This window comes from Callithrix jacchus, chromosome 6, assembly GCF_049354715.1.
Source record: "Callithrix jacchus isolate 240 chromosome 6, calJac240_pri, whole genome shotgun sequence".
NCBI classification, from domain to species: domain Eukaryota; kingdom Metazoa; phylum Chordata; class Mammalia; order Primates; family Cebidae; genus Callithrix; species Callithrix jacchus.
This window is the reverse complement of record NC_133507.1, coordinates 9,977,164-9,997,560: the sequence shown is the minus strand read 5'-3', so window position 1 is coordinate 9,997,560 and position 20,397 is coordinate 9,977,164. Positions and strand designations below refer to the sequence as shown.

Below are 20,397 nucleotides of genomic sequence, written 5' to 3'. Positions count from 1 at the left end.
TAGTATTTATAGCACAGGGAATAAAAAACACTGAGTCCATTACTGGTATAAATAAATGATTGAATAAACAAGGGGAAAAGGACAGTTCTTCCTTGGAAAATAACTAATGTAGAAAGAATGAGAGATAGTAAATCACCATTAGAACACAATACAATGGTAATTGTTGCAGGCAGTGTCAGTGGATAAATGCTAACGTAAGTGGGCAAAAAGTTTAAGTGAAAAAGCGTATTTGCATAGTCTCAAAATATCTCTTCCCACATATTTGTTTCCTACAAAGGGAAAAATTAGAGAATTGGAAATTAGAGAATCCTGGAAAACTCTGCCTTAACCAGAGGATCAAGGTTAACATCACCAGTAATGGGACATAAAGACAACATGTGCCTTCCAGTATGATACGCTAAGAAGGCTACGTCTCCCTGTGGTATTCTTGCAAAAGTCCATGTTTCTCTCTCTGATTATGAATGAAAATCAGACCCAAATTCAGAGACACTCTATAAGATACCTGATAAGCACTTTTTTCAAAAAATTTCAAGGTCATGAAAAGGAAAGACTGAGGAACTGTCACAGACCAGAGGAGACTAAGGAGACATGACAGCTACAGGCATGTGGAATCCAGAATCTGATCCTGGGTCAGGAAAAAAGGACAGCAGTTGAAAAACTGGCGAAATCCAAGTCAAGTCCAAAGCTTTAATTGGCGCTGTATTATTTTCGCTAGTTTTGACAACTGCATTGTATTTCCTTGTGATGTTAACATTGCAGTAAGCTGAGTGAGATGTGAGGGAGCTCTCTTTGAAATGCTGTCTAAAATTATTTCAGAATAAAAATTTAAAATGCATATACACATGCATAACAAAGAAATATACCCCAAAAGGGAGCCAAGAAGAAATGGAATTGAGGTTAGCCGTGTAGCTCACCTTTCTGGTACTAGATATGAAATGCTTGCTACTGTCTTTCAGAAATAAACTACAGAAAATACCATGTAAGGCACAGAAATATGTTTATAAGAATTGTTAGTAAACTGCCAATTTAAAGACAAACTACATTTAAGCATTGAGCAATTGTAAAGTTCTATCTGATTGTTGTGTAAGAGAGCATGAAGCATCTCCGTGGAAAATTCAAAATGTGTCATACGAACTATGTGTATGCTTACTCCTGTGCGTTAAAGTGAAAACTGTATGTTTTACACATACACAGCTATAGTGTTTGACAGTATAATATTTTGACATACACAGCTATAGTATGTCATACAGTGACATACTATATACATATAGTATGACATACAGTGAAAACTGTATGTTTTACACATACACAGCTATACTGTTTGACAGTATAATACCTTGTGTTTGGAGGTATGTAAAGATATCTATAACAACAGTTAAATAACATCTTGCCCACACTGGAGATACCAGTTATAGATCATGTGATTGTTTTTCAGAGTAAGTAATCGGTCCCACCTAATTTACACCATTTACAAAGAAACCTCCTTCCAGATTAGGGCTTCATGTATCAATGGCACTTAGGATGACACTTTTCACAGATTGACAGAGAAGCTTAACTTATTAAAGTAAAGTAAGAAAAACTGAAAACTGATTAGGCTGTTTCTAGCATATTAATATTTTCTAAATGTTATGGAGAAAAGGAGCAAAAGTGTTTTGTTTTCTTTTGTAACAGAGTCTCATGCTGTCACCCAGGCTGGAGTGCAGTGGCACGATCTCAGCTCACTGAAACCTGTGCCTCCCAAGTTCAAGTGATTCTCCTGCCTCAGCCTCCCGAGTAGCTGGGATTACAGGCACCTGCCACCACGCCCAGCTAATTTTTGTAGTTTTTGGGGTTTCACCATCTTGACCAGGCTGCTCTTGAACTCCTGACCTCCTCATCCACCCACCGTGGCCTCCCAAAGTGTTGGGATTACAGGTGTGAGCCACTGCACCTGGCCTCATTGCTTTTCTTTACATGGGTTATGAATTCATTTCCCTTCCAGTCTCATTTTCTTCAAATATGTGGTTTTTCTCTATTGAAGTCATTTTATTCACATGAACACTATATTTGCAAATGATAAACATATATAAAACTGGTATTTAAAGCTCTTGTATTTATGAACAAATGTTTGTGTTCTTGTTGTTTTATAGCACCATGCTAGTTCCTGTGGGAAATAAAGCAGTTTTTTGCCTGCCAAGAGGCAGCATTTAGTAGGAGATAAATGAACATACATCACCTGGTGGGTGGTAATAGGATGATTTAGATAGAGTGGGCCGGGCGCAGTGGCTCATGCCTGTAATCCTAGCACGTTGGGAGGCTGAGGTGGGTGGATCACCTGAGGTTGGGAGTTTGAGACCAGCCTGACCAACATGGAGAAACCCCGTTTCTATTAAAATTACAAAAATTTGAAAAATCAAGTACAGAGACAATAAGTAATTTATATTTCTATCTGTTATGTATATAATCGTCTCTTTAGAGTTCCAGACAACTGCTAATGTCTGAATATGTTTTTCTAAAGAAATATTTTGTTTGTGAGTACCAACAGTCTTAGTAACTCTCTTATCCCTCTTATGTGCTGAGTACAGTCGGAGGAAGAGGAATTGGAGTTGGTGAGTGTGGGTTTCTGCTTGAAGGAAGTTGAAAACGATGTAGAAAGTACTAATTCTCTTAAATGTTCTTACCTAACCAGTGTTCCCTTTGTTATACTATTTTTTTTCTTTCTAAAAACTATTCAAACAGTTTGAATACTAAAGCAATCTGCTGGTACTACAGACTCTAGTTTTTTGTTTATAATTGTATGTGTTGACCCATTTAGAGCCTTTAAAAACAGTAGCTGTCCATGAGCATAGGATACTTGTTAAATATTTTTTTTAAGGAAAGATACAAAATACCTTATATAGCTCTCCAAATTATTGAAATATTTTTAGAAAATGACTTCACCCTCCAAGTTCCTCAGATTGTGACACACGATGTTGTGTTGTTTCTTTTTCTTTCAAAAAGATTACATCATTTTTGGTGAGGTCACCTTTTTCAGAGTTGGAATTACTTCATCCTGCATGATACAGTCTGAACCACAAGGGGGTTCCCTGTTTACTAAAAGGAATGTCTGTAATTGAATGTATATAAATTTACTTTACTCTCAGAAATGCTCTGTTCTTAAAAGCAACTATTGCCCTTTTTCCAAAACAAACGTTTTCTGTTGGCTTTTCCTCTAGAAAATAAACTTGACTAAAAGCAACCTGCAGTTGATCTATTTTTCCTGTAGGAACTAAAACTGAAACCTCACAGGAGTCATCATATAATTGCAAAGTCAGCTGCTAATTAAAGTACTTTAAGGGGAATAAAGACTTGAAAATGTTGTTTATATAGCATGGACAAGGGTTAAGTGCATGAATGCATGGGGGAGAAAGGCATCCGTTGGTCTGTTAGTCCGTGTTTGTGCATGCTGGTGTGTTTTGCACACTTTGTTTTCTTTTCAAATAAGGTTGTCCTCCTTAGGCTACGAGATTGTTCTTTAGCTTTGTGACCACTCAGTTTTGGATGTAGTTTTGTATTGGCCAACTAAAATATTCTAGTTACCTGTAAATGTTTTGGATTACATTATGAATGTCTTTTGGAGAAACAGTTTACTTAATGATACCATAATGATTAGTAAATGGGAGTTTATAATTCAAGCTAAAATAATTCACCTTAGGTTAGACCTCACCGTTTAAGGAGTTATGAATGCTTCCATGATTTATCTAGCACTATATTGCCCTCTAGTGGTTCTGAAAATCACTTACTCTTACAGAACTCAGTGCCATTGAGATTAGGAGCTTAGATGAGTAGTACCAGAATTTGAAGTCTTATTGTTACCCTGTCTTTGAAGACATGCCAGGAGATTGCCATGAAGATGGTGCCATGGAGTAGGTAGGGTCCAAGACGAACTGTCTCATACTGTATTCTTTGACCTACTGATTTGACTTTTGAAGTTCCAGACCAAATATGAAAGAAGAAATTAAGTCCAAAGCAGATCTCTATCTCAGAAAGCTATTAAATTTATAAACTTGATACTGAAACTAAAATATATTCCTAGTTGACATACATTGATTTTCCACATTCCTCAAAGTACAGCTGTAATTACAGAACCTCGAAGATAAATATATTTGTTTCTTGACTTTAAAATACATATCTGAAAACTTATAAACAGCCATTTATATTCTTTAAAATTTAAACTTGAGACTCTGTAATCAATTAAAAATGCAGAACTTTATAGGTCAGAACCAAAATATAATCAGAAGCACATTCTGTTAGAACTTAGAAAGTTGTTCAAATTAGCTTAAGCTCTAAAATACGATCGTGGATGACTCTGATCCAAAGTGCGGAAGGACAGGTGCCCTGGGGCCTGCACTAAAGACTGTACTGTTAGCCACAGAAATTCCTTTAGAAGCCGAGCAATGCTAGAACAACTTGACTTCATGAAAGCTCCAGTAAAATAGGCTGTGGATTAGAAGGAATAAAAATATGTATCATTTTTTCCCCCACCAGTTATGTAGAAATTTGGGGTCAGAGGTTTTCTTGGGACAGTAATCTAAGGATACTATCTTACATTTATGTAGTACTTCAGTTATGAAAGCACTTCTAACATAATAAGCTCATTTGATTCTCACAGTAGCTGTGCAAGCCAGCCAGGACAAAGATTGCTGTATCTTCTCTATTTGACAATGAAGAGGTTCAGAGAGGTCAGATGATTTTCCCAATGCTTAGGAAATGGTGAATCTGGGACAGAAACTCAGACACTACATCCACATCCACATGATCTTTCTAATATCTTCTAACCTAGGATAGAAAATAGACATTAAAAAGAAATAAACTCAGATCAGGATCCTCGTCAAATGTTTTTAAGTGTCTAGATCTAGCCAAAGACCTTTGTCTGATGGACCCTTTTGGAAAGTGTGATAGAGAAAATGGAATCACATCTAACTGTTCATAATCTCAAAGGCACTGAATTATACTTTACTGATTCAGCTCAGACTCCTGAATGTCAGTTATCAGGCCATAACATGATAGTTTATAAACATAAATGTGAGTTGTGCTGTGGTCTTCTTGTGTGCTAGTGATACAGAGTCTGTTGTGTTCCTCTGATCTTTGATTTTGGAAAACTGTTACCTGAAGCCAGAATGGTGAGAAACTGGTTCTGTCATACTCCTACACATTAAGGACAAAGACTGTCTTAAACTAACTGTATTATTTAATAGTTGAATTTTTTTATCCATTCCCAACATGGATAGGATACTACATAGATGCATCCAGTTGGCAATCATTTAATTTGCTCCATTCACAGCCCTGTCAGCAGTCTTGTTTCAAAGCTTCTCTTGCAGAACACCAGGAGACTGTGAAACAGTCTGTAGTTAAAAAAATAGATCAACTGCAAGATCGGAGAGAAATAAGAATACAAGCTGCACTCAATAAGCCATGACGTCAAACCATGTTAACACATAGATGCTGCAAAGAAAAGTACTTTTGATTCCTATACTCACATAGACTTACAACCCTGTGTATACAGATGGCCTTTGCCAGCATCGGTATTTCAAAACTACACGTATTTCATTTAGGGTGATATGACAGTGTTTGTAGTGGCCTCAAGTCTTCATTTTGTGCTAACGCATGGAAGTGTTAATGCCCATAACATAAGTTCCTATTTTAACGTGGTGTGTCTGACATTAGCAAACTGTTTTAAAAAGAGAAATAATTGATGTAAAAAGATATCCCTTCAAATTAGTTATTCCCTCTAGTATTTTTGAAGTTTTCACATCACTGCTTCAGAAAATGACATTCATACAAAACTGTGAAAAATGTCACTTTTAAATTGAAAGTTATTTTTAAGTCAACATAAATACCACATAAGAACACTTTTTCTCTTTTTTGCTGCTTCACAGAATACCCAAAGGATAAGCAGTTCTCAAGCCACTCAACCTCTTGCTACCCCAGTCGTGTCTGTGACAACCCCAAGCTTGCCTCCGCAGGGACTTGTGTACTCAGCAATGCCGACTGCCTACAACACTGGTGAGCCTGCTTTGGTGCCGTCCATGGGTTTTTCTGCTCTCTGTTTTGTGATCAGCGTGTGCTTTTGTGATTTTTTTTTTAAAGTATGTTTATTGAAATAAACTATTTCCAGTTTTTTAGATTTAAATTAGGATGTATTTTTTAACGTGTGCTAGCCTTGAAAAGAATTACAAAAAAACATACTGATAGTGTGATGAGTTGAGTAAGTTATTTGTGCTTCTCCAGTGTGAACTTTCACTTCCCCTGAAAAAAGCCCGTGTAGATGATATCCAGGTTGTGGCATGCATCGGGCCAAGAGTGTAGGAGCCTGTTGAGCTGTCGGTGTAGTGTCTCTTTATACAGTACACACTCTTCCAGGCTTTTAAAATAAGTTGTTTGTCTCCATGCTGTGTTAACTGCTTTGGGAAAGACATGAATCCCTTGAACCTGAGACTTCAGGAGGTGGCGCTGTTTGGCTGTGTCTGGCACGCTGTTTTCCTCCCTGTAACCACTAGCTTGATCCATGTCATTTGCGCCTGTGGGGCAACACAGGGACTGTTCTGGTTTCTCCTCAGAGCCAGTCACTTTCTCTTTGAGAGGATCTTTTCCTTTATTTATGTTTATTTAGGCATTTTGTCTTAAAATACTCTGATTTGGCATCGTAATAGAAAAGTTTAAGAATATTACACTGATTGTAGCAGTGCTTTTAGCCAAGCAGGCTGTATGGAGAATTGTGGGCAGCTGGTTTAGTTTAAATTCACCAATCTAAGAAGGAGCAGAAAACACATGTGGTTTCACTTTCTCATCGGCTGAGCCAAATGCCTGATGCTTCAGAGGAAGAAAGCAGTAAATTCTGCGTTGCCAATTACTCAGAGACTGCAATGCAGAGAAGTCATTCTTTTATGATTCTCATAAGTGCCATGAAAAGACTGTGGTAAAGCTCGCTGATTTGAGCCTGCAGGGTAAATGCTTTGCCACAGTACTTTTCAACTGCTGACTGCAGCTAACTGAGGGGCAGAGCATTGATAACATTTGATTGCCACTTTAATTCTAAGTAGTTCTTTTTAAAGAGAAACAACAGTGAAAGGTTATCCATTACTTTTTCCAATAATTAATATGAAAAATCATACCCAAATTTGTCAACTGCAGACTACCTTAGGGATTGTGAATCGTTGCCTGTTATTTGTGTCTTGCACAGAACGAGGTTCCAGAGTAAAGCCAGGGATGGTGCATTCGTAGAATCGGTTTCGATGCATTGATCACCTGCTGTATAAGAGACACTACGATAGGGGCATATCTTTCCCCAAGTTCATTCTAGATAAGGACACAGGGCATACCTAAGTGGGTAAACTTGGAGGGGAAGTCCTGAATTGTTGATTATGAATTTATACTCTGAGAACTGAGAAGGTAGGGGAAAGCGATAATGTTCAAAGGCATATTGGCTGAGAAGAGGGAGCTTGAACTGACTCTTAGATTATGGTTTACTGAGCATTTCATTACAGGTTTTTCAGTATACTTAGATATTTTACTATACCTATTTTTGGAAATGCCATTGAATTGGGAATTTATTTTTTAATAGTATAAAAGGAATCTCCAAAACCTATAAAAATGGAGGCCAGCTCTCAAAATCATCAGTCACTTAGTGTGAGTCTCATGCCACCTTTTTACTCACTTTATCTTTGTTCTCTTTCTCATAACACCATTCTGTTTTAAGTTCACCATGCTGTTTTTGACTTACTGACACATATATTCAGCAGATATTTATCAAGCACCTACTGTGTGGCAAGCACTGTGCCAGGTACTGGATATACATACAGGAGTGCAGAGTCTGCAGTGGAGCTTATAGGGAAGGCACGAGACACACAGCTCTAGGGAAAACTGCTGCAGTTGTGTCAAGGGCTACATTTCAGCTTGGACGTGAAGGAACAGGATGACTCAGCCAGGCAGAGGAGGGAGAGTGCTCTCGGGAAAGGGAGTGCTTGTGCAAAGGCTAGGAGTTCACAGGCGGAACAGGGCTGAGGGAATGGAGATAGAGCGCGGGTGGTTAGAGTTGAGACTGGAGAGTTAAGTAACGGTTTGTAGACCATATCAAGGATTTTGGAAACTGTTTGGAGACCATTGGGAAGCCATAAAAAAAGCTTTAAGTAGAGGAGTGCCGTGATCATATGTGTTATTTTAAAAAGATCTCTTTGGCTGCAGTGTGTATGGGTTACCCCACATATACTGCAGCCAAAGAGATCTTTTTAAAATAACACATAGGCAATGCCAAGAAGCCATCTCAGAGGCTGTTGTAGTGGTCCGAGCAGTGGGTGCTGATAGCATCGACTAGAGTGGTGGCAGCAGAGATAGTGAGACTTGGGCAGGCTTGAGAGTGAGCAGGTAGCATTGCCCAGACCTGGAAGTTGATGATGGGAGTGCCAGGGAAGGGAAGTAGCAATGCTGACACCCATAGGCTTCTGCACGAGCTGCTGGGTGCACGTTGGTGCCATGTACTGAGACAGAGTACTTAAGGAGGAACAGGTTTGCAGGAAAAGGTGAGTCTACTTTGGGCCATATCAGATTGGCAGCGTTTCGGGAGGCACCCAAATGGACGTGGCATGTAGGTCGTTTAAAAGCCTTAGAGATTGAGAGAGAGTGGGCTGGAGGGAGCACTAGGGAAGGCATCGCTGTGACAGGCCCTTGCCCCAGCCCGTGGGAGTGTATAGAATGGAATGACAAGGGCAGAGTCAGGACAACCCTGAGCACCCAGCTATATTGCTTTAACTCAGTTCCTTTTTTAAAATGTTAATTCACTAGGAAGACCAACTTCTTTAAACACCTCTCTTGAGACATGAGAAAGAAGATTAAAGTAGACGAGTTTTGCCACCTCTCTTTAGAACCAAATGGAAAAGACAAGTGTTAATGATGAACTGAAATAACTCCCCGTGTGAGTGATAACTAACGTCCTAAATCTTGGTCCCAGTGTTATGACTGAAGCATTCATATGATAGGAGCTGGGTTATACTCTAGGACGCCAAGTTTTTTCATGAAGTTGAAACTATTTTGCATGCAGTCAAGGAGTTTGTGATAGTCTAGGTACTTTAAACAAATGCAGTTAATTAACTGTGTGATGATATCACTAAGCTTGGTACCCCGTGAGAAGGGATTCTGTCTTTCCTGTGCCCTGTACCCACACCCTTGACTTCATTAAGACTTGCTGATCTGAACTCACTCTGGTTGACTTTGGTTTCCCTTTGTTCCAAAGGGTAATGGCAGGCGTAAAGTGACAGTTGTACAGAACATTCTTTAATGATGGCCTCTTACTTGAAATCATCCCAGACAACTTAAATATTGCTAGATCCTGTAAACCTCCTAAGAAAAGATTTTGTGGATTTTAGACCTACATGTATGTTGTGTTGTTGTGAAGTATTTGGCTTCTCTCAATGTGGGAACTTCTTTATTTTGTTGGGGAGGGAGTCTGTTGCCCAGGCTGGAGTGCAGCAGTACGATCTTGGCTCACTGCAGCCTCAGCTTCCTCCCAAGTAGCTGGGACTATGGGCATGCGCCACCATGCCCAACTAATTTTTGTATTTTTAGTAGATACGGGGTTTTACCATGTTGTCTGTGCTGGTGTCGAACTTCTGACCTTAAGTGATCTGCCCATCCTGGCCTCCCAAAGTGCTGGGATTACAGGTGTGAGCCACCGTGCCAGGCCTCAGTGTAGGAACTTTTGCAGTAGCTATCTAAATAATAATTCTGTATGGACCTTCCATCACATGCAGAGCCATCTTGTCTTCCTTCGTAGATTATTCACTGACCAGTGCTGACCTGTCAGCCCTGCAAGGCTTCAACTCCCCAGGAATGCTGTCACTGGGACAGGTATCGGCCTGGCAGCAGCACCACCTAGGACAAGCAGCCCTCAGCTCTCTGGTGTGAGTAACTAGTTTTCCCTGCATCTTTACTCCCAGCCTTCACGCTCTCTTTTCCTATAGCTACAGCCTTTTGCTCTGTAGAGTTTTGTGTGAAGAATCCTGCAGTGATTCCTTTTCAGGTAGGCACAAGTGTTGGGAGAAAATACTTTCTTTTCATGGCTCTAGATAGTAGCTTGGATACTGACAAACTAAGCATTCTTTGAAGGGATTTGGGGAGCAAGGCTTCTCCCATAGGGACATTCTGAGGTAGAGAGACTCAACCAGGATCTAAGGAGGCCCAAAGGCACAGACACCACATACATGCACCATCCTTCTACCCACTTACCAGTGGTTAAGCCGCCTACTGCATGCCTGCTTCCACATCCCTGCCTCTGGTTCCACTGCTTGAAAGGCAGCCTGTAGGCATTCAGGCCCCCTTGCCACCCTTGCCATTTATTGCTTTGGTGAGTATCTGTAGACAAGGAGAATAGGAAGATAAGCTGTAACTTTTGCTTTCTCCCTGGGCCATAGGGAAGGAAAACTGGGGGCTGGGTATCTTATGTATCAGTCACGCTCCATAGGATTTGTGTGATTGATCCCAGCCCAGGGCACACACCAAACCTCATTCACAAAGAGAACTTCTGTTCCTTACAGGAAGGGAGTAAGGATGTAAGCAAAGAGGATTTACAGTGGGGCCCAGATGAGGCCAGATACCCCTGAGCATCAGCGAGAAAGAACAGGGCTTTTATGGAACCAGAATGACAGTAGACCCATGGAGCAGGTGGAGGAGAGTGTGCCAAGAGAGGGGACAACATAGCAGAACCAGCTGACCCCCATGAAGACTGGCTGCCTTGCCTCTGCTCAGGGAAGTAGGAATACCCCAGGCCCCTAGCCACTGCCCAGGAAGTCCCCAGAGAGCCTCAGCTCAGCAGCCCTTCCCCTCATACATTCTGAAGTAACTCTGCAATGAGTATTATCATCAGTACTTAGGAATTCTGTCATGGAAAAAAGAGCAGGGTATCTCAGGGAAATTTGCCTACACAGGATTTGGCCCTCAGGCTTGTCCTGAGCATCCTAAATGAATGCATTAAAAATAGTCCTGGAAAAGCAAGTGGAAGGGACTCAGAGCCCAGGCCTGGGGAGCAGCCTGTTTGCACCCTCCGGTGCTGCTCTGAGCAAGCTCCTCATCTCCTTATCTGGAGAGTGAGGATGGTATGACTTGCACCTTAGAGGTGTTGTGATGATAAAAGAGATGTTGTGCCCTGTCACAGGACCAGAACAGATGCTGAACAGATGCTGAGGAAGAAGAGACAGTGAGCAGATGAGGCTGCTATGCTGCTCGTCTGCCTTTCTGGTCCCTGCACAGCATTAGACATTATTTTGTATACTTAGCTGCGAAAGTACCAGCGTGGTGGGTAACAGAAGCAAGTAACATAAGGGCTTAGTGGTACTGTTTTCTTTCCTCCCGGGAAGATGGGATTTCCTTTTGTGCCAAGCACTGAAGGAAATGATCCAAACCAGCCTTGGGGAATTCTGACAAGATTTCAGACTCTGGGCCCTTTTCCATCAGGCAGTGTCTGTACTGTCTCATTCCGGTTTTGCAGACGCACTCTCAAGCCATCTGACATCTCTTTTGTTTTTTCCTTCAGTGCTGGAGGGCAGTTATCTCAGGGTTCCAATTTATCCATTAATACCAACCAAAACATCAACATTAAGTCTGAACCAATTTCGCCTCCCCGGGATCGAATGACCCCATCGGGCTTCCAGCAGCAGCAGCAGCAGCAGCCGCCGCCGCCGCAGCCACAGCCACAACCCCAGCAGCCCCAGCCCCGACAGGAAATGGGGCGCTCCCCTGTGGACAGTCTCAGCAGCTCCAGTAGCTCCTATGATGGCAGTGATCGGGAGGATCCACGGGGCGACTTCCATTCTCCAATTGTGCTTGGCCGACCCCCAAACGCTGAGGACAGAGAAAGCCCTTCTGTAAAGCGAATGAGGATGGACGCGTGGGTGACCTAAGACTTCCAGGCTGATGTTTGTACTTTGTGTCACTGCAGTGAACTGCCCTGCATATCTAAATCGGTAAATAAGGACATGAGTTAAATATATTTATATGTACATACATACATATATATATCCCTTTACATATATATGTATGTGGGTGTGAGTGTGTGTGTATGTGTGGGTGTGTGTTACACAGAATCAGGCACTTCCCTGCAAACTCCTTATAGGTCTGCAGATGTGTGTCCCATGGCAGACAAAGCACCCTGTAGGCACAGACCAGTCTGGCACTTCCTTGGACTACTTGTTTCATAAAGATAACCCGTTTTTGCAGAGAAACGTGTACCCATATATAATTCTCCCACACTAGCTTGCAGAAACCTAGAGGGCCCCTACTTGTTTTATTTAACTGTGCGGTGACTGTAGTTACTTAAGAACAAATGCTTTGTAGAGCAGAGCAGTAGAAAAGCAGGAACCAAGAAAGCAATACTGTACATAAAATGTCATTTATATTAACTATCCAACCTGGCATGGGTCTCTGTTGCAAAGGGGTGCATGGGAAAGGGCTGTTGATACTAAAAAGCAAACAAAAGAAAAAAGCCCCACACATAACTTTTGCACGTGCAGAAATGTATTGGGTCAAGAAGTGATCTTTAGCTAATAAAGAGAGAATAGAAAACACGCATGAGATATTCAGAAAATACTAGCCTAGAATATAGAGCATTAAAGTAAAATTAATATATTAAGTTATAATTGGAATATGTCAGAAGTTTCTTTTTACATTCATATCTTAAAAATTAAAGAAACTGATTTTAGCTCATGTATATTTTATATGAAAGAAAACACCCTTATGAATTGATGACTATATATAAAATTATATTCACTACTTTTGAACACATTCTGCTATGAATTATTTATATAAGCCAAAGCTATATGTTGTAACTTTTTTTTTAGAGAATAGCTTTATCTTGGTTTAACTTTTTAGTTTTATTTTAAGAGGGGAAAACAAACAAAAATATCTTGCAAGCAGAACCTTGGAAAAAAAAAGCCATGAACACTTATTCTATATATAAATTGAAAGTTGAGCCAAACTCTTTGTGTATATAGCATCTTAAATATATTATCACCTTTGATGTAAGTACCTATTGTATGGTCACCAGATTAAAAAGTATATTTTTGTGGATTGCCGCCAATTTTGGGGGGGAAAGGCGAGGTCCTTTATTAAGTATTCACTGTTTAATATTTACTATTTTGTTAAATATACTGTACTTTGGATTTTAATTATTAGCCCAGTTTTTTCAGAGGATTGTATAAAGGGGTTCTCCCCTCACTGGTGGTGAATGTGTGATGTTACGTTGTAATCTTTGTGCCGTATGGGTTGAGCATCATGATATATTTTATATGTGTACATAAATAGCAAAGTGGCAAAAAAAAATTGGTGTTAAGTTCATCCTGCATAAGTATAAAATGTGTTGTAACAGATTTTATAAGGCATTATTTAAAACTTGCCTTTTGTGAGGAAAAAAAATATAGTAGAAAAAGCCGACCTAATTTAATTAATATTAGAGAAAATGGCGAATAGTAGATGAGCACAAAGGTTTTCTAAGTGGTAATGATTAGGGGATACTCGTGGGGAAAGGGGTCTTTTCTCCTTGACCTCTGAAAACAGAATGATGCGGCTGGTAACCAAATCCTGCCAAGGTCAGCTCTTCTGCGCGTCACAGTGACGCGCTGGTGTGCGGGAGAAACGCTTTTACGGTGCAGGTCCTTGGCGTGACTCTTGCCATCCTAATTAGAATTAGTGCCACCCTCAGCTTGGATTGTAAACAAGGCCTTATTCTTACAGGAAGACAGCTAATGGATGATAGCAAGTTCATCCATTTACTGGGCTTGTGCCATGAGCAAAATTGAAAGTCCTGTATATCTTTCCTTGTAGATTTTTACATACTCCTTTTCCTGAAAAACTCAAGGGTTTAAAAATTGCTATTTTATATTTTAAACAATATTGAGCAGCTACCTACAATTTTTACATACATTTTGTTCCCCCGCCCCCAAATTATGCTCCTTTTGACATTTTCCTCATCTGCTGTTTGTGACAAATCATCAGCCAGATTTCTTGACTGACACATAGGTGTGTCAGGTGCAGGAGAAGCCTGTGCATCACAGGCTGCAAACTGGAGGCTCTGTTCTCATGGCAGTTTGGGTAGTAACTTTCGAGGAGGCAAAAAGAGGAGGATGACAGTGCTTTCTCTTCTCTTCAGTGTAGACATTTGGCTCCTTACTCAGAAAGGATTTTTCTTTAAAAATGTACTTATTTTACTGAACTACTTACAGGCACATTTCTTCATAAGGCCACACCTAATCCAAATAAGGCAGTCTCCCAACACTGAAGTTCCAGAATAATCCCTTACCACTTTGTAAACCATTTATAGCTTTGAAAGTGTTAAGTGATTCCTTCGTTATTATTTATGCATGTTCATGAACTTCTGCTGTACATTGGAATAGGAGTTAACACATTCACATTTACTGTCTATTTTCTTGTGTGCCTTATGAGATGGCTTTTCTGACTGTATCTCAATAGTCTTTCTTTCTATGCAGGTTTATAATCAGTACAACTACTGTTTTCTAAAATAATATTACTCAAGGCTCGGAGTTTGTATTTAAATCACACTGACCAAGCAACAGTGTATTCCATTTTCAGGAACTGAATATTTGACTGTTAACCTTTTTCCCATACGCCCAGTGTGGCATGGAGCATATGGACTTGACAGACATCTCACCCAGACGCCCATGTCCCACAGCTCTGGGTGGACAGCAACCTAGAGTGGGGACAACGCTAATGGTGTTGCTTTAGAACCGTCTTTTCTTACCCTTTTAGACTCGTATTTTGTATGAGACACCATTGCAAGAAAATTTTATCCCTCCAGAAGTATTTTATTACTAAAAAAACAAAAACAAAAAAAGCTTAGAGTAAATTGCACTGGTTAAAGTACAGTTTCCAGCAGCTGTCCTTCTTCAGAATTCTAACCGCTGCTCCACTGCAATGCACGTCACCACTGTGTGTACACAGGTGTCCCAATCAGAACTCCATCTTTTGAGCCCAATTCTGTCCATCGTGTTATAGACTAAATCAGGGGTTTGTTCGAAAAGAACAATACATGTTTTACCATTTCCTTTAAGGACAACCAATAATGCATTCACATAATTTCTGTATTAACCATCATGCGCACAAGAAATACATAGTAAATAAGGAACCTGAAAACTCCTGGCATTGGATCATAAGAAGCTAGATGATTAGAATGTGAAAAAGATTTTACAAATGTAAAACTTCTATTTCTCTGTAGAAACTTTCTTCACTTTGCTGTGCAAGAAGACACTGCTTTGCTATATTTAAAATGGCTTTTTTAAAAGAGATTTATGTATTTGGTAAATGTTTGTAGTCAACAGTTCACACAAGAAGCTGTACACGGTTTGATCACGTGAAACCGTTTGGCGGCACAAGCTGGACTTTGTTGCCATCCTTGAGATGAACCTTTTAAGAAAAATAAGTTAATCTCAATTTTTCCCTGAATGTGTTGTTTTTCTTCATTATACAATAAATATAATAGTGAACTTTTTATCAAATGGTGAAGACAATGCTAGAGGTCGTTGTAAACTGTTTGTCTCCCGCACTCACTCCAGTAAAGACGGACTGGCTCTCACTGTGCATCAAGACTCTTGTCTGTTTGCCTGGGGAAACGCTGGCTTTGCCACAAGGCAGCCCCTACCCCTAAAGCCCCTTCCTTTTTCATTCCTTTCATGAAGATCTTTTCACCTGCTGGCCCCCTTTCTCTGGGTTGAGACAGGGTCAAGGAAACTGTCCCAGTGCCCCCACTTGCCTCCCCCGTGTTGGCTTCCACGCCATCCCTGCTTGGGCAGCCCTGGAGCCTGTAGGAAGCAGCGGGCCATGCAGTCCCGGCAGGGCCTGACCCGGCTGTCCCATGCACAGTGCTGGGATGGATGCAGTCCATTTGGCCTCCAGTAACTGCTTCTCACAGAAAATACACCAAAGGGTGTTAGAGGGGGTGGGTATTGTTAGAACTATCATTAGATTGTGTGTCTCTTTAAAGTCTAGGGGTGTGAAATGATTAGTTTTGCCCAAAATGCATACATGATGCTGAGCTAGAGGCAACAGAAGACAGATGGTATGAATTTTTTTTTTCAAAAATGCTAGGTGTGGCCGGGCTCGGTGGCTCAAGCCTGTAATCCCAGCACTTCGGGAGGCCGAGGCGGGTGGATCACTAGGTCAAGAGATCGAGACCATCCTGGTCAACATGGTGAAACCCTGTCTCTACTAAAAATACAAAAAATTAGCTGGGCATGGTGGCGTGTGCCTGTAATCCCAGCTACTCAGGAGGCTGAGGCAGGAGAATTGCCTGAACCCAGGAGGCGGAGGTTGCGGTGAGGCGAGATCGTGCCATTGCACTCCAGCCTGGGCAACAAGAGTGAAACTCCGTCTCAAAAAAAAAATGCTAGGTGTGCATCCCAATATGCTGGTGGACATTTAATAGTCATCTTCCTTCATAATTCAGCTAGAAAACGAACAATCTTCAACTTGTAGTAGAAAATGTTCTCTCCTTCTGATGTCTCTCCTAAGCCAGCTCCTAGCTAAGCAAATTCCTGGTGTCAAACTGAAAACCCAATTTTTGTGCTGGCTACAGTGGGGCTCTTATTAGCAGGTTTTGAAAGCTAGTTGAGTCCTGTGGCTAAAAATACTCTCATCACAGCTGCAGCTACTTAAAATCAATTCATTGCATTTTCCTACTTGGCTCCCCGGGTGCCTTGCTCTAGGCGGTATCTTGTTTTCAGGCTGATTCTGTGGCACCAGCCAAGATGATTTTCAGTCGGAGCCCTGTGCCAGCCGATTGGCTGCAGCCTTGCACCATCCAGTGGTCCAGTGTTCACAAGCAGCCCGAGGACCACTCAGTTGCAAAACAGAGAGGAAAGGAGTGTCTTCCCATCTTCCACGGAGCCAGGAGGTTTCAGATCAGCGCCTGAAACACCAAACTTCTCAAGTCGAGTGGGCTCGTGTCTTCATCCCACAGAGAGTTGCTGACCCCCTTCTGTGAGAGGTAAGCCCTGATCCTAGCTGTTGCAGGCTTTGGGCTGAGGACAAGCTCTTCCCAGGCAGCTCCAGCCAACAGCTGCACATAGGTGGGGTGTCAGTCTTTGGTGCTCCTAATTCCATCTCAGTCTTGCTTCCCAGAGGACCCAAATTGACAGGGCACCCTACTCAGCTTAGAGGCCAGGGCCTACCTACACCCCAGTCACTTTCTTACAGATGCATGATGGGCCTGCTTTGTAGCTAACCAAAGCAAACGCAGCTGTGGAACAAAGAAATCAGTTGTACTAACTGGTTTCACTATACAGTCCCACCTTGTTTTTTACTTTTACTACATACTTTTCCTTTTGAACTCACTTTTGACTTACAGAAGAGTTGGAAAAATAATGTGGTTTCCACATATCCCTCAGCGGGGTTTCTCCAGTGCTAACATGTACATGACCATAGCGCAAGTCTGAGAACCAGGAAGTTAATATTGATACAGCACTGTTGGCCGGGGAGGCCAAAGCGGGCAGATCACCTGAGGTCGGGAGTTCAAGACCAGCCTGACCAACATGGTGAAACCCCATCTTTATTAAAAAGAAAAAAAGATCCAGCGCTGTTACCTAAATACCTTACTTGAATGTCACCATTTTTTCCACTCATGCCTGTTGTAGGATCTACTCCAGGATCCCACATTCCCTTGTCGCTTGTTACAGCTTTTCTTGCCTTGTATAACCTTTGACACTTGTGAAGAATACTGCTCAGTTATTTGGTCCAGTATCCCTCAGTGTGGATTTGTCTGATGTGATGACTGGAAGAAGCTGTGCATTTTGGCAAGAATACCATGGAAATGATGTGTCCATACATCATGGAGTCAACGTTGGTGATGTCTTACTCCAGGTGATAGTGACCTGGATCGCTTGGTTCAAGGTTTTCACAGGGTTTCCTCACTGTAAGAAGTTACTCTCTCTCCCTTTGTAATTGATAAATAGATTGGAGGAGAAACCTTGAGACGATGCAGGGTTATATTTTCACCTACTAATTTTGCATCTTGTCTACAGCTGTGGGAGCTGCCTGCTTTCTTCCACATTTATTAATTGGAATTCTGCAAGGAACAGCTGTCCCTTCCCATTTACCTAATGATAGCATTATGGACTCATGGGCTTTATTTTTCCTGTGGGTTATAATCTAGTACTGCCATTATTTTGCTTCTCCATTTGTTCAGCTTTGGCCATTAGGGGCTCGATCAGGTGGCCTGTCATGTTAAATTTGAGTCCCTCCACCCGCTTTAGCATGTCCTTTGTGGCACCACAAGATGCACCACACTCATCTTGTTGGATCAACCACTTTTCCCACGATTCCTGGTTCCTTTTAGTGGAGAATGGTATTTGGAAACCACATCTGGGCACTAGATGTGTTTATTGTTACTGGGGTGTCACCGTGTTCAGGCTCTTTCTGCAGACACAAGGAAATACCCGTAGTTACGCTCTCACACACACACATATCCATATTCCTAATTATCTAAATGTGTGTCAAAAGCCATGGTTTACACTAATGCTTTGGATTCCGATTCAATGCCCCTGGGTTCATTTTAGCCTTTCCTCATTTGTAATTTCTTTCTCCTGTGTCTGGGAAACCAGTTCTTATTATCTACAGCCCTTTTTCTTATTGTTCTGTTCCAGTGTACACAGATTTCCAGAACTGCCCATACCCGTGTAGGGAACACTCATTGACTGACTAGGTAAGAGCATTGATGTGGTTTTGCCTTTGGCCTTACACGATCCAGTCCCTCCAGTGTGCTCATCTCACCCATCCGTAGTATGGTTAGGGTCACCTGTTCGTGCTTTTATTTCACTCAGGGCACCCTCCTCCATCCTAGTTGGTTTTGGTGCTTTTTTTTTGAGGGGTACATGAATAGTATCTGAAACATTACTGTGTTTCTAAGCTATACAAAAAGATGCTCAGAGAAACATCCTCTCCTCGCCCCTGCTGGCCCGTTCCTATCCCTATTTCTCCCACCTTCCCCTACAGACAGCTACTCTTTAGCTTCTGGTTTAAGCCTTCCTGTCCTTGTACAATAGGGAGCTTGGCTTTTTCCACTTAATATCTGGAAACCACAGAGTGATCAGTTCACAGAAGTTCTCAGCCACGTGTGGATGTGCCGTAGTGCTGACCTGTGTGCAGTCATTTAGGCTGTTCCCAGGATTCTGCAGTCGTCAGTGAATAACCTTATGCGTGTACATGTTTGTATTGTCAAAAATTTATCTTCAGGGTAGTCCCCTAGAAGTGGGATTGCTGAGGAAGTTCACGTGTAGTTTTGTAAGGCATTGCCGAATTGGTCTCCAGAGGAGCTGTATCAGTCTGCGTTTCCTCCAGCAGTGTATGAGGATATCCTTGCCAGCAGAGTGCCGTCGTAGTTTTATTTTTACCAGTCTGAGAGGTGTGTCTCAATGTTGTAATTTGCCTTTCTCTTATGAGTGAAATTGAGCGTTTTTTCATGTTGAGAGCATTTTAATCTCAAGTGTGAATATCTGTTCCTTTTTTCCATTTTTCTGTTAGATTTTTTACTTTCATCCCTCGACTTTGAAGGGTTATGTTTATATTAGGGATATTGACCCTTTGGTGTATGAATAACTCCTTTTTTGTGGTGCTTTAGTCATGCAAAATTTTATTCTTGTGGAGACAAATGTACCAATCTCATTGCTTGTGGATTCTGAGTTCCATTTGGAAATACTTCCATACACCAGGGTTAGAGAGGAATCCAGCTGTGTACTCCTGTACTGGAATGAGCTCACCTTTTACTTTGAGATTGCTGATCCATTTGTTTATCCTTAAATATGGATCTAATTTTATGTGTTTACAAAAGGCTCTCTGTGGCCAGGTGCGGTGGCTCACATCTGTAATCCCAGCACTTTGGGAGGCTGAGGTGGGAGGATCACTTGAGCCTAGGAATTCGAGACCAGCCTGGGCAACACAGCAAGACTTCCTCTCTACAAAAAGAAAAACAAACATAAAAATGAAAGGCTCTCTAGTTGTCCCAGTACCGTTTATTAAAAAGTCCACCTTTACTCCATTGAGTGAAGGGGCTAATTCTGGAGCTTCTGTTTTCATTCCTCATGACCACAAATTGTAAATGGCTCTCAGCACTGCCCAGAGATGCACTGCAGTTCGCCAGTGTGCTGGCTTCCTCTCTTTCAGACATAACTATTTTACTGTGACTCCTCTCCTTTCACACCTCCAAGACCATTTCCTTCTTTTCTCAGCTGGTCACTTGCTCTCACATTTTCCATTGAGAAAATAGATGCAATCTGATGAGACCCACCTCACCTTCCCACGTGCTAGCCAGGCATCTTCCCTGCAGGCGCTGTCGAGGGGCTTTTGGTGCCCTTATCTAAGTCAAAACCTGTGTTGTATCCTGGGTTC

General features: G+C 41.5%; 1 protein-coding gene across 30 annotated transcripts in view; it reads left to right on the top strand.

The window, feature by feature from the left end:
• MEF2A (myocyte enhancer factor 2A) overlaps nucleotides 1-15,597 on the top strand; it is a 144,734-nt gene extending 129,137 nt beyond the window's left edge. For 17 of the 30 annotated variants that reach the window (XM_078375977.1, XM_054257197.2, XM_054257198.2 and 14 more), the window contains 4 exons: nucleotides 2,565-2,588; nucleotides 5,898-6,024; nucleotides 9,788-9,914; nucleotides 11,543-15,597. In XM_078375977.1, coding sequence (XP_078232103.1) covers nucleotides 2,565-2,588; nucleotides 5,898-6,024; nucleotides 9,788-9,914; nucleotides 11,543-11,909 — 645 coding nt within the window. In that variant the 3' untranslated portion in view covers nucleotides 11,910-15,597. The remainder of the gene's footprint in view (nucleotides 1-2,564; nucleotides 2,589-5,897; nucleotides 6,025-9,787; nucleotides 9,915-11,542) is intronic. The other 13 variants (XM_078375980.1, XM_078375982.1, XM_078375979.1 and 10 more) reach the window with 2 other exon arrangements.
• The last annotated feature ends 4,800 nt before the right edge of the window (nucleotides 15,598-20,397 follow it).